The 13,421-nt window shown below is 40.5% G+C and overlaps 1 protein-coding gene across 3 annotated transcripts in view; it reads right to left on the bottom strand.

Annotated features, from left to right (window-relative positions):
* Positions 1–13,421, bottom strand: part of gabbr1a (gamma-aminobutyric acid (GABA) B receptor, 1a) — a 61,397-nt gene that overhangs the window by 37,996 nt on the left and 9,980 nt on the right. For all 3 annotated transcript variants that reach the window (XM_063878234.1, XM_063878233.1, XM_063878235.1), the window contains 2 exons: positions 10,835–10,852; positions 4,056–4,216 (listed from right to left, as the gene is read on the bottom strand). In XM_063878234.1, coding sequence (XP_063734304.1) covers positions 4,056–4,216; positions 10,835–10,852 — 179 coding nt within the window. The remainder of the gene's footprint in view (positions 1–4,055; positions 4,217–10,834; positions 10,853–13,421) is intronic.

Raw genomic sequence — 13,421 nt, 5'->3', positions numbered from 1 at the left:
CACTGACCCTGCGGCTGTGTGCTGGCTGCATGCTGAGAAGAAGCTTGTTAGCCTTCGGTTTTTTCAAACTATACCCTGATGAGCTGTAATTCATCATCTACGCTGATTATCTTTGAATGATTTAATCGTATCTGTTATTACAATCCAACCTCACAGGTTTTAATAACAGCTTGCTTGCTTTAATTTTTCAAATGACTAGCTGCGTATAACATGTTTAGAAATTAGAATTAAATTAGAATAGCACTCGGAGATTGCAGACATTTGCCAAGGCCATGCACTAACTCACAAAGTTAACCAAAGTGAAAACAATTAGTGTATCCATCCCATGGTTTGTATCCCGTCCAAAATTAAATTGGTTCTTTCTTAGCCAATGCTACAAGCACAATACGTAACCTCTCTGGTAATACAGAAGTGCAGATTCTGACCTCTTAAAGGTAAGTATATATATATACAGACATATCAATAAAACTAAGATGGTAGCATGGATGGCTGCCTCAAAGTTGTGGTGTGCTGTTTTGTGTTGCTGCAAATTCCTTGTATGGTAAACCTACTTGGTAATAAAACCGATTCTGATTCCTAATGAGCTTATCCCCTTTAACATGTTAAATCTGTATCATATTCTACATGTTATCAAAATGGGCAACCAATTATAACACTTAAATACATAGGCAGGTATTTTAGACAAACCGCAATCACTAGTGGATCAACATCCTTAAATCACCTTCAATATTCACACATTTAATAAATCTACCTCTTCAAGTACGTTTTAACCTAAGGGATAACAGTTTCCTCAATTGCAAGATTATGAAAAATGTAGGAAAAGCACTCAGAGGAGCAAAAGCAACAGCTTAAACTTGACTTTGTTGATTCAAGGAATCATTTCAGTAGTTTGATCCCTCAGATTTATGCATATCAAAGCCCTTTTCTTGGACACAACATAACCAGCCTCCATACCTGAACCTTTTAATCATAAAGAGCGTCTATGGCTAAAAAGAAATGAAACCTTGGGATTACAAAAAGGGAACACGATGAAGTAAAGGATAAAAAAGCACACAGGCTCCCTGAAAAAAAATAGAGAGCAAACAGGCGTGTTGACAGGTATGCCATAAAGGTTGAGAAATCTCTGCTATTCTTAGAGGTCTTCTACAGCCCCCTGGAGTCATCACCATTTTCACTTTCATTTTCTAGCCCTCCTTGAAAGTGCCTGGATTGATGGCCCCTGGTGTCATTCACATACATGCACATACACACAGATTAGTGCAAGTGTGTGTACATGGTCATAAGAAAAGAACTCACACAGCTACACGTACACACGTGTGATACAAAACCGCTTTTGTTGCTGTCCTTGGTGCTGAAATTCCCCGAGCCAATATCAGTGTCGATGTTAACATGCCTATGCAGCCTTTCCAATCAGTAAAACCCTGTCTGCGAAAACCTTTGAAAGACAGTGAAGGTGCCCTGGGCTCGGGAAAGAGGGAGAAGACACTGGCTCGTCATGATACACTCTCTAATTACACTACAGATAGAATAATATAAAATAGTTTGAAGAGGGGATAACATAGGGATCTGGGGGATATCCTATTTATTGAACCTCAAAGCATGCGCAGCTTCATCTCTTAATTTCCTCATAATTACGACTTGCACCCGACTCTAGGCTTGTACGCCAGTGCATGACATGCATGAGGACCAGTAATGAATACTGGTTAAGCCACAGTGGATGGTGAAACAGTGTCATGGCTGCCAATTAAAATAAAGGGCGGAAGTGAGGGAAGCACCTTGTTTCACCATTTCTCTGTATCTCCACTGTCTCACTCCATCACTGTTAATAATTGATCAAAGTTTGCAGTCTCGGCTTTGATATATCCATGGCAACGGCCTGCGTAGAGAGTGTGTGTCTGCAGATCTGTGTGTGCGTTTGTGTGTATGTGTCTGTCCGTGTGTGTGTGGATCTCAAAAGGCTGTAAATAGTCTGATGCTGTCGCCAGGATAGCCAGAGAAACAAGCCGTTCTGCTACCACAGGGTATCTGCATCCATTAAAGGGACAGGCTGGGATTAAGCGTTGAGATTCATGAATATTGTATGATGTTGAACAAGCTGAGGACATTGCTTGATACTCCCAACCCTAAATGGTCAGGAACTGATGTGTGAATGTGTGTTAAAGGCACCCGTTTGCCTAAATCTATGTCAAACTTGAATGGGTTTGTTGTATTTAATATTACTGATAGACTTTGAAGACGCAACAAAAAGTTCCTGCTGCATAATAACACTTCTCCAACCTTGATCTTGAGAAGCAAGCAAACAAAGGGCCAGTTACGCCCTTGTCTTAATCTCACAGTTAAACAAAGAGTTGGGCTCCCAAGGTGACCAACATCGAAAGGAGTGAGACGCAGTAACTGCATGTAAATATCATAGCTAATTAATCCCTACTCTAATAATTGCTTTTCTGCCTCTCAGAGAGTAAGATCCTCATTACTATTCCAGCCAGGTGAAAAGCGTTTGCAATGAGAAGGTAAAAAAAAAAATATCCTTCCAAACACACTGTAGCCAGAGCAGGAGCAATAAATTCCCCCTTGACTTAATTCAAGGAATTAACCAGCATCACTCTCACAATGTTATACCAGCCTCTTTGAGCTGTTCTATTCAAAGGATCTGCATCTATTTATCGAGCCGGAGGCGCCAGTGACTCCTGAAGCGCGAGGAGTGATGTTTCCCAATCCCTATGAAATCTGTTCATGCCATTTCTTTATCTTTATGTTTATGGCAGCTATATCTGCAGCTGTCTGCTCCAGTACACTTGTAATCAGAGGACACACACACACACACACACACACACACACACACACACACACACACACACACACACAGGATCTGTTTAGCATTTGATTGCAAGGAACAAGGTGTATGCATAACAGAATGTGATAAAGCATGCAATGTATTATCAGCTCTGCATACATCCAGCATATGAATTTGCACACATATTTTCTCAGAGCTGAAACCTTATTTGTTTCTGTGGTTTGCTTCAAGAGTAACTGTGTTGCCATGCCAACTCTCCCTCTCTCTCTCTCTCTTTCTATCACACACACACACACACACACACACACACACACACACACACACACACACACACACACACACACACACACACACACACACACACACACACGCTCTCTCTCCCTGCTATTCTGTTTAACAGGATTCCAATGCAGAGTCTTGTACACCAATCAGAATAAAGCTCGTAGCAAATTTCTAACCAGTCCCAGTACAGTTAACTGTTTGGTGCCTCGGCCACCCCCCAGGCTCCTGTCCTGCAGCATGATTGATAATAATCCTCAAGAGAGGAGACAGAGGGTATCTCCAGTAATTGTTTTCATGCGTCTCCACTCATCCTACTGTTGAGCAAAATGGTTTCTTTTCAGGTGAAAACTTTCAGAATAAGAATTAGGACAGGCAGCAACAAGGTGGAAATAAAACATTTGTTCACTAAGATAAACAATGTGCTGTTTGATTAAAGTCTATGCCAGGATGGTGGGTGGTAATATGGGGCAGCGAGGGGGAAATGAAACCAGTCAGGGGGCGGATATTGGATTAATAGTGGCTGATAATGCTGACATTTTAAAATACCACCATGATTAATGATTGATGAGCAACAAGCAGGAGGTGTGTTTGTTCATTTAGCACTAAGCCAGCACTGTACATGGCATGGCAGCCCCCTTTGTGAAGCCGAGTGAGGACTTGAGGGTTAATTATCAGCAGGGTGACCTTTTTATGAAAGCTGCTCTCGAGATCTGTGACTTGGGAAAAGGTGTTCCTTTTAAAAAAAGAAAAAAGGGAGCCTGTCCTGTGGCATTTGTGAAAAAGGGTGTAGAATATAACAATGTCTGAAAAGATGGTTTCAAGAGAAAGCATAAAAATGAAACAGTGATGGAAAATGATATCCAGCACTACAAAGAAAGAACAAGATCTAATTTGAGGGGCAGATGATTAGATCCCACTGGATGACACCACACATCACTTAAGTGCGCACCCCCTCTGACTATCCTGTACATGCACTCACCATGCTGTCGTAGTGGATGAGCTCCAGTTCGTAGTCGGGCAGGATGTCGCTCCTGTTGTTTACCAGGTCCAGGGCCATCTGAGCGGAGGGCATACACGCCTGCCCGCCTGGCCAGCCTCCGCTCATGGGGAACAGCGCTCCGATGTACAGCTTCTTCTTGCCTGCGGAGGGCCGTGGCCAGAGGAGGAGAAGGACGATGAGAGATGCCCGAAGGAGGAACACTGCATGCCCGCGGGCTGTGCGAGTTACCCGCGGAGGACTTCTCCACATCACCGGCATGATTCAAGGTGAGCTGAAAGTCCGGTGCTGCAGCGATACAGCCGTGACAAGCTTATTTCATGTGCGAACTAAAGTGTAAGTGAACTCAACACGTGTCCGGCACCTTTACGCTTTACGTTTGGGTTCAACGTTGAGTTTTGCAGATATGATGGGAGCCAACTATTTACTTTTAATTGCAAGTGTTTAGCGAAATGATTCAATAATAACGTCGGCGTATAATTCAGCAGAGTGCATGTTTAATTTGACATGACATGCTGGGTATTTTTGGGACAAAGTCAATCACAGTTCAGTCAGCCTTTACTAGCTACCATGTGAGGACACACAGCCCGCCTCGAGATGCTCTCCGCTCAAGTTTTCAACCGTGCAATCCAACTCACATCTATGCAATTCCACACATAAACCAACGTATCGCTTTCTGCCTTTATACAATAATGAATATCGAACGACGCGTCCTTTCCTCACGAGTTTTACGCGAAAAAGGACGCGCGGATTAGACGGTGGAGTCGTCGTGAACACGTCAACCGGTGCAAATGAGTGTTGTTTGGGAGCTGTAGCTCGCAAAAATAATGCATCAACTGGAGTGTGGAGGGAGAGCTGAAGCAGCGGGAATAGCAGGCAGCATCTCCCCCTTTTAACGCAGCCGTATTCCAACAAATGAGACAATCTGCCGAGAGAAAGCAGGCGCGCCGAGCTCTGCGTCTGATCCACTGCAGCACCGGCAGGCTGACAGTGTGTGTGAGAGAGGGAGGTGAGAGAGAGAGAGAGAGAGAGAGAGAGAGAGAGAGAGAGAGAGAGAGAGAGAGAGAGAGAGAGAGCGCAAGAGTCTGAAATGTGTATGCTGAGAGAGAGAGGAAGAGAGAGAGGGTGGTTGGGAGGGGGCTCTGGGCAAAATCTCCTCAAAGATGTTCTAATGAGTTACACGCTGCGCTTAACTTAAAACTGTTTTACCCATTCCACAAGAGTGCCACACAACCTCATTTTGTCACATTTTCTTCTTTGTATTTGGCATTTTAGACTAGCAGCCAGGCATCGGTTACATTAGGCTGAATAACAGTGACCTTACCTTGTTTTTAACAACCAATATACACCGAGTTAGATTTGTTTTCTCCAAGTGAGCATTGATTTGAAGGTTAAGGTAATACGGTGAAAATCCAAACCACAGCACTGATGAGTATTTTCTGGTATTGATTGATCTAATGGTGTGACCACTGCATGGTAAATAACATATCATATTCTAAAAGATTGCTGACCATGTTCAACATCTTAGCGTAGCCTATTGGCATACAGTCGGTGGTGTGAATGCTACCATCTGCTAAATAACACAAACTACATCTGAGGCTGATGGTAATGTTACTGGTTTTCAGGTATTTGGCCATTAACAAAGGTATTGGGAATATTTACAGTTTGAAGATGGCACTACAAGATAAGTTAAATAATCAACAAATCCATCCTTAACACTAATGTTTGTACCTTATGTCATTGCAACTGATCCCAAGAGTGTTGATAACAAAAGCTTACAGGCTGCAACAATGGCATTAAATGGTTAGACACTTCCTGCCTCCTAAGTGTGAAACGTTCCCCTCTCATTCCCCCACCTCGTTTGAAAATGTTGTCAATACAGATTCCACTCTTAGGACCCCACAGTCAAGTATAATCATTTAGATTCTGCTGAAACCACTCACAGGTAACCTTTAGCCTGGTTCTACCGTGGATACCTAGATTCTGTTTGACCTTCAAATCAATAACTTGCTTACTGGCCCAGCACACAGGAGAAGTGAGCAACTGCTCTGTTACCAGCTCTGCCAATTCTCCTCTTCCTTCGCCAAGTCTATAAAATGCTACAGAAGCAGCTTTGAGAAATCAGCGAAAAACGTGGCAGGCCGTATCAATCATGGCTGATTTCATTTAATTTCGGCAAACCGTGATGGGAGTTATTGTAGATTAGAGATGGACTGGACTCCCTGCACACCTGTTCACACCCTCTGTTTGCATCCAGCACAGTCCCTATGTGTCACTCTGACACACAAAGAGATGATACCGTGCGCTCACACCTTCTGACACAAACAAGTACGCACGTAAAGACAGACACAGTGACCTTTAAGCCTTCAGTTAAAACAGAAAGATCCCAGTTCCTTTTCTGGAATACACATGTTTAAGACGCATTCTGCCACAACTGTTGAGATTGATGAATCCTTTAGGATGTTACACCTAAAGGTTAACAGCTCATCTAAGAACAATACTTTGCTTTTTCTAACGAACCCTTTTTGGATTATTGACTACTATTTCATGCTTATGGTTCTGTAGTTCCTGTTTAAGCGCTTTAATTGCAATGTTATGTCAGTGTTCAATTTCCCTTTGAGAATGACTTGTTGCAGAAATTGAGAAGAAAACCATTATTTCTCCAGTCTAAATTAAAAACGCTCCGTAGTTAGGCAATGGAATATGACTATTATACAACTCTGGTTCATTAACCAAATCTCATTATCTGGATATGTCCATGTAGAGAGCTATTCAGATACAGCTGCTAACAAGCCCTCACAGGCTGAGGTGAGTGTAGTGATCATCCACTGGCATTTGCCTTCAACTTCCACCTCCTCATCCTCGCTGCCACCCTGTGACCCATCCGACGCACTATCAATTATTCAGCCGTGAACTTTTATGCTTTTTGTGCTCCATAATCCTACAGCCAACACAGGCAAGACGCACCAGCATCGGGCAGTGCCGTATTAATAACCCCCATGGAGTCACATGCCATATTCGGAGGACACATTAGCTGTGGCAGAGCCTGGAAAAAATGCAATGGAGACATTAGCGCTGTAACATGTTACTGAGATGCTTTAATGAGGGCCTTGTGCTGTGCGTTTGTGTGTCTGCAATTTGCACACTGGCCGTTCTTCAGGATAATGGTCTGTTTTATTTTTGGCAGTTAAGGGAAGATACAGTGGTACCATTTTAACACAATAACCGGATGACATTGTCCTCCAGCTGCATGTTATTCATGAGGAATCCAAATTATTGTGAAAACGCTCTGACAAAACATATATTGTGTAAAATCAATCAGAGCGTTTCAATTCCCAGGACGCCGCTATTTTGTAGATGTAAGGTTTTTCCATACTGCTGACGGTACAAATCCATTTCCCTTGTGCAGAGATCAGAGATTTTGGTCAAACAATACATCATAAAATGTTCTATGTCTTGGTCTTACTTTGCTTGTTTGTACCAGATGGGCAAAGGTGAAAACGTGGCTGTATTTACACATTGCAGGGCCAGCATTATATGAGCATTATGTTGACCATCATGCTGTAAAAATACAGTTCATCGTTCAGTCAAAAGCTCCATCTCCGATACGGTATCATCATTACGTAGTTTGTTCAGGAGCAGAACACCGCACATTACCTACACTCTGCAGCACCTCCTTTATTAGAGTAATATATCATGCCCGAGTATCAGGGTGGAGGGACGTTAAGACTAAGTTTATTGTTCGACCGTGAAAAACACTCTGCTACAAAGGCATGTGGTAACCAATAGTGTAATTTGTATTGAGAAAAAAGGAATAGCTTTTGATTCCCAACAGTAAATTGTAACTCTAGTTATCCCCGTTTATAATTAATTATTGCAGTTTTCCATCAGGAAATGATTGTGTAACATGTCTTAAATTCTCAGACTACATTTTTGGGGCAACTCCCAGCTCTACCAGCTCCCGCTTATTAAACGTTTGTCGGTTGAAAGTTTTCCCATCATACTGTACAGATAACTCACATGCCAAGTTTAAAGCACCGCTAAAATCCCTATGATACAAGTCATCTTTTGAACGATGAGGGTTGCAAAACATGGTCTTATTTACAACAAATCCCATGCTAGCGCTGTCTGTGTTGAAAGAGTCTGACATATCCTAATCCTTTGTGCCATAAAGTTCCTTAGTTGTCAAAAAACTATTAACAAAACATCAATGAGCTTTTATCTTCTTTGATTACGACCAACAAAGGCAGTTTAGTTTATTTTGAGTCAGTCCCTCAGACACTGTCCTGCTGCTGTAGATACTCCCTCACGCACTAAATGTGTATTTTTGCATTAATCCAACAAATCCTGTTCAAGTTACATTTGCTTAAAACTACCCATTACATCATTTCACTTTATTATGGTGTTCTACTTTGTCTGCCACGTGTATATCCACACTGAACAAACTGAAACGTTGACTTCAATTAAATGTATTATGTCAGCACATTTCACATAACTGTATTAGGTTAGGTGAAATAAATAATATTAGGTTTAAATAAATAATATAATGTGCAACTTAATAGTATTTCTTTCAACTAACCTAATACAGTTATGTGAAATCTGTTGACATAATGCATTTAATTTAAGTCAACATTTCAGTTTCTCTCAGTTCAGAAAAGGAGCTGGGTAACAAATACCTAAAGAAGAAAACAGACCACGATCATTATTACTTCTTTTTTTTAAATTTCAGATCAAAAATATTAGATGGATTAAGGCATTATTGTTTTTTGAAAGAAGGATACAACAATATTCAAAAGAAATCCACTTTTTAGATTGAATTCCTGTTAGAGCTCAGGCATTTTAAAATATGTCAATAGTACTAACTAAAATAAACACAGAATAGGCCCTACATGGAAATATGTGTATAAATGTGTGTGTACGCACATTAGTAAACATAGTTTGTATGACACTGTGACAGGTTGTTTTGTGGCTTTGTTGAAATCTGTCTGTGTACCTTCACTGGGGTTTTGTAATACTGCACTTGGAGAAAACACAAACCAAAGACGCATCCCTACTGAATTTCAGTAAACACACACACACACACACACACACACACACACACACACACACACACACACACACACACACACACACACACACACACACACACACACACACAGGGTAGAGCAGACAGAGACAGGAGCAGGGTATTAACCTTTCTCCCACTGAGGAGGCAGTAAGTGGGTGGTGATGGCACATGGAGTGGAGAGAGGAAGAGAGAGAACCGAGCCAGGAGGAGGTCACTACTGAGACACTAGATGGAAATATCTATTTGAGGAAACGGTGTTCTCTGCTGCTTTGTTAATTATGTGTTTGTCAAGTCTGTCCGTGACATTTGGAAAGTTCTTGGATTACTTGCATGAAACTATATATCGAGTTTAGTGAGTGTGCATATTGTGCGTGTGCATAATCAGTGCGTGTCTGAGGGAACGGTACGGGTCCTTGTCTAATTCATTAGAGTAACTGTGCAGTGTTGTGATCCTCTCAAGGTTTGTACCGAGTGTATGATTCAATATCTGGCCAATTCCTAATGTGGTGCAGAAACTGTGCAACAATAGCACATGTATTCATCATCCCTGTTAAGGATGAGATAAAAAGTCTGCACTAGCACAAGTTTTCTATCTCTTCAAAGTGAAGGCTGGCTGAGCACATTTTCAGAAATAACCTGCTGCAAACTCTTATAGATTTACAATCACAGCAACAGAACCTCAGGTATAAAAGCACTGCATGTTAAAGTGAGCAGAATACTCAACACCTGATTATATTTATACCTGAGTGTTACAAATTCACTGCCTACCCCTATCCTTTTTCAAAATCCATCTTTCAGAAGGCAGGCGCTAAGCAGGAACGATTAGCGACAAACCAATACCAACGTTTCATTAAAACGTAGGAATGATAATTAACTTAAGACATAAGGGGGTTACTGTAGAGGAGTTGAAAACGATCGCTCATTAATGATGCCTGTGAGCAAACTAAATAGTCTTAATCTTCTCCCTTGCGATTTGATTTATTGAAGAAGGACTTTCTCAATACTCAGGAGTAGAGGAACAGGCAGGTGATGGTGGCAGCTAATATGAATGTGTTCTTATACTAGATATGGAACTTCAATTATTCAACCGAGTTCCCAACTTCAATAAGCATGTTTCTCGGAGCAGGTAGTTTTTGTTAATTGGAAAATGTGTTCATAGAAGAATATTCCGTTTAAGTCTGATTTTTCCAGCTGGGTTTGAAGCTGCATTACAAAACAACATCTTGTTGGTGCTTTAGGCTGCTGCTGCTGCCCTCTTGTGACGACAGTACGTATTACATCTGCAGCATAATATCGAAGGCCTCATGTGAAGCAGACTACAAATAAATAAATGTTGTTTTGTGCACAGCATTCAAGTAGGTTAACATTAGCAATGAAGTAAGCTGGTTTAAAAGAATAATAAAGGCTGACTGTAATCAGATCTGGGTGGGCCGTTTGATGTTTTATGATACTGTCATCTAGCTTCAGACAGAATAAAATAGTCTATGTTTTGAAATGTTATGTCAAACTTAGCAGCAACAAATGTTTCACAACAGCAACTGGATGTTTTCCGTGTCCTTTGAGTGCATGTTGACTGGGTACTTGCACGCCCATGTCTCCTTAAAACTGAAGAATAATGAATGAAAGTTTGAAGTTTAGTAGGATTTTGTTAGCATGCATGATAGAATGATAAGACAAACTAAAAGATCCATACCTGTGTAGTTTCTGTCATCTTTGTCCGGCAGAAAAAGAAGGAAAAAGAAAGGTTGATTAAACAACACAATTCATTTGGAAACAGATCAGTAAGCTAGGCAGAATATATTGCCTTAAATGGTAAATCCGGGTGTTTTACTACTGAATAATTCACCTACATAATATACTGTAGATTTGGTGCAGTAAAAGCTTTAAATTAGTTCCATTTCCCTCCACTAGATGGCAGTGACACAACACCGTAGTTATCCTGAGAGGCGCAGAGTTAGCCGGGTGCTGAGCCGTCATTTTCTGGCAGGAGCTTCCTAACTGTGGTAGTTATGTAATGCAGTGATATTTTACAGGCACAGCATGAAAATAGACCTTTAAATCGAATTGTGTTATACAGTGTAAGCACCGTAGAACATCTTTTATAGAATAATAAAACATAGTAAATGATAGGTCAAATATGAATGAATTCTAGAGCATTAACACTTACACTTTTGTATTTATTATACAATAAGTCGCCTACTTTCAGTCCAACTGTGCTGATAATTCCTGCTTTCATCCCTTTTAATACCACCATTCCCATAGCAACTTTATTAGTTGCCATGCCAACCCCTCATAGACCAGTTGGCGATCTGGTTTCTTTCAGTTCTTTGTTTCATCTATGTGTGTAATGTTTGTTTTTTTTAAATCCTCAGTTCTTTGCTCTAATTTGGACAAATCTTTTCAGACAGGCCACCTGTTGTAAGAGGAGCACCCTCTTTGGTGTCGATGAAATCACAAGTATCCACACACACACACACACACACACACACACACACACACACACACACACACACACACACACACACACACACACACACACACACACACACACACACACACACACACACACATTGAGTCTCTCTCCTTTTATATATAAAGTTTATTCCAGTTCTTATTCAGTTTCGTTTCCTGTGCCAACGGTACCAACTACTTTCTGTGGATTAGACTCTGATTGGTTGGATCATTTACTGCCTAGCAACCGTGTTCCTCCGTTGGCAGAGCAGGTGTTTGTAATTATCTTTAAAGCCTTGTGTGCCCATTTTTGGAAGGCAGCCATGTCTGTGTGATGAAATGGACTTATTCTGTTTTGTTTTTTTCAATACACGGCGAATGACTGCCATTAAAAAATAAGCAAGGGATTTCAATACATTTACTGGAGCTTAAAATCATGGTCATGATAGATGAATTGATCAACTGTAAAAATGCCAATTACATTTCGTAGGTGTGGTCTTTAAATGGTTTTATCTCTTCAACTCAGAACACGAAGCTTAGCAGTATCATATATGAGCAATGTAGTTGTGTAAAATATAAATATATACAACTGCTAAAAGTTTTAATGGGATGTTACTACACTGGAAACATTTGCTGCTAAATTGCCAGTAAAGCTAGGTGTCTTTTAAATTGGTTTATGTTATAACTTCATTTTTAATGACAGTATAGCTTTGTTATTAAAAAAAAAAGTGAATATTTAGAGAAAGTGATTGAAATGGGTTTGATTTTTGTCACGCGTTTTTAATAATAAAGGAAATCTTCATAATCGTTCAATTGTTTTCTGTTTGAATAAAAATATGCTTGTTTTGTAAGTATAATTCAGTCAATGAAAGTCACTTATGGATAGTGGTTTCCAGTCTTATTGGTTTGAGGAAACCCCACATCCCTGGACCCCTTTATTGTTTCCCAGAGTAGAAAAAGTGGATATTTGATCATGTTGTCATACAATAGCAATGTCAGCAATCTTACTACTGCTAGTTAAAGTAAAGCTGTATGTTTCAACCGTTTATCCATTAGGTAAACTGTAAACGCTGTTAATTAATTAGCTTTACTTTCAGCTAACTATTCCAACTGCTAAATTCATTGTCACCATTTTGAATGTAAAAATACATCTTTGAGTTACATGACAAATGTGGCACATGTCGTCGGTGATTTCTACTCAAGGCTAAGTCCCACCAAGACTTCTGTTCTGCCTTTGCAGATGAAAAAGTTAAAAGTAATAAGTTAAGTTAAAATTCATCAGTTCATACGTAGATTTAAAAAGTGTATGTTCTTGGTTGTAAGAAACTGCGTCAGAGTGAGTGGTCTTTTCTTTGGTCTCGAGAAACCGCATCGTAGTGAGCGCTCAGTGCGTTAGCAGCAGCTATGTAACCAGCGCGGTTGTTCTCCTCATTACATGCTCAGGAGAGCTGAGGCACGCACAGACAGATAAGCAGACTGTTAAAATCATATTGTCAAAGGTTACAAACGCTTTTGCCTTGGAGAATATTTGTCTGTAAGTATTATAAGTGGTCAAATGTGTATTTTATATCAAGACCTACTTGTTGTGTTTTTATGAGTATAGCCTACTCCGCTAACGTTAGCTCATGCTGAGATGCTAGTTTGTGTTAACATGCTAACTCTTCTCAGTTTGTTCATTTGTGGAGGCTAATTGAAATGTACTCATTCTATGCCAACTCACATTGTGTTTTAAGTAAGTAAAGTGTGTTTATTTCTGTAATCTGCAGTTTTACGGTGATGTTGGAAAAAAGAAGACTTCATTAAAGGACAAGAAAAGTCAAGCCTTGTGG

This window comes from Eleginops maclovinus, chromosome 3 (assembly GCF_036324505.1).
Source record: "Eleginops maclovinus isolate JMC-PN-2008 ecotype Puerto Natales chromosome 3, JC_Emac_rtc_rv5, whole genome shotgun sequence".
Taxonomy (NCBI): Eukaryota; Metazoa; Chordata; class Actinopteri; order Perciformes; family Eleginopidae; genus Eleginops; species Eleginops maclovinus.
The sequence above is the reverse complement of the archived record's forward strand: the minus strand, read 5'-3'. Positions and strand labels throughout refer to the sequence as shown.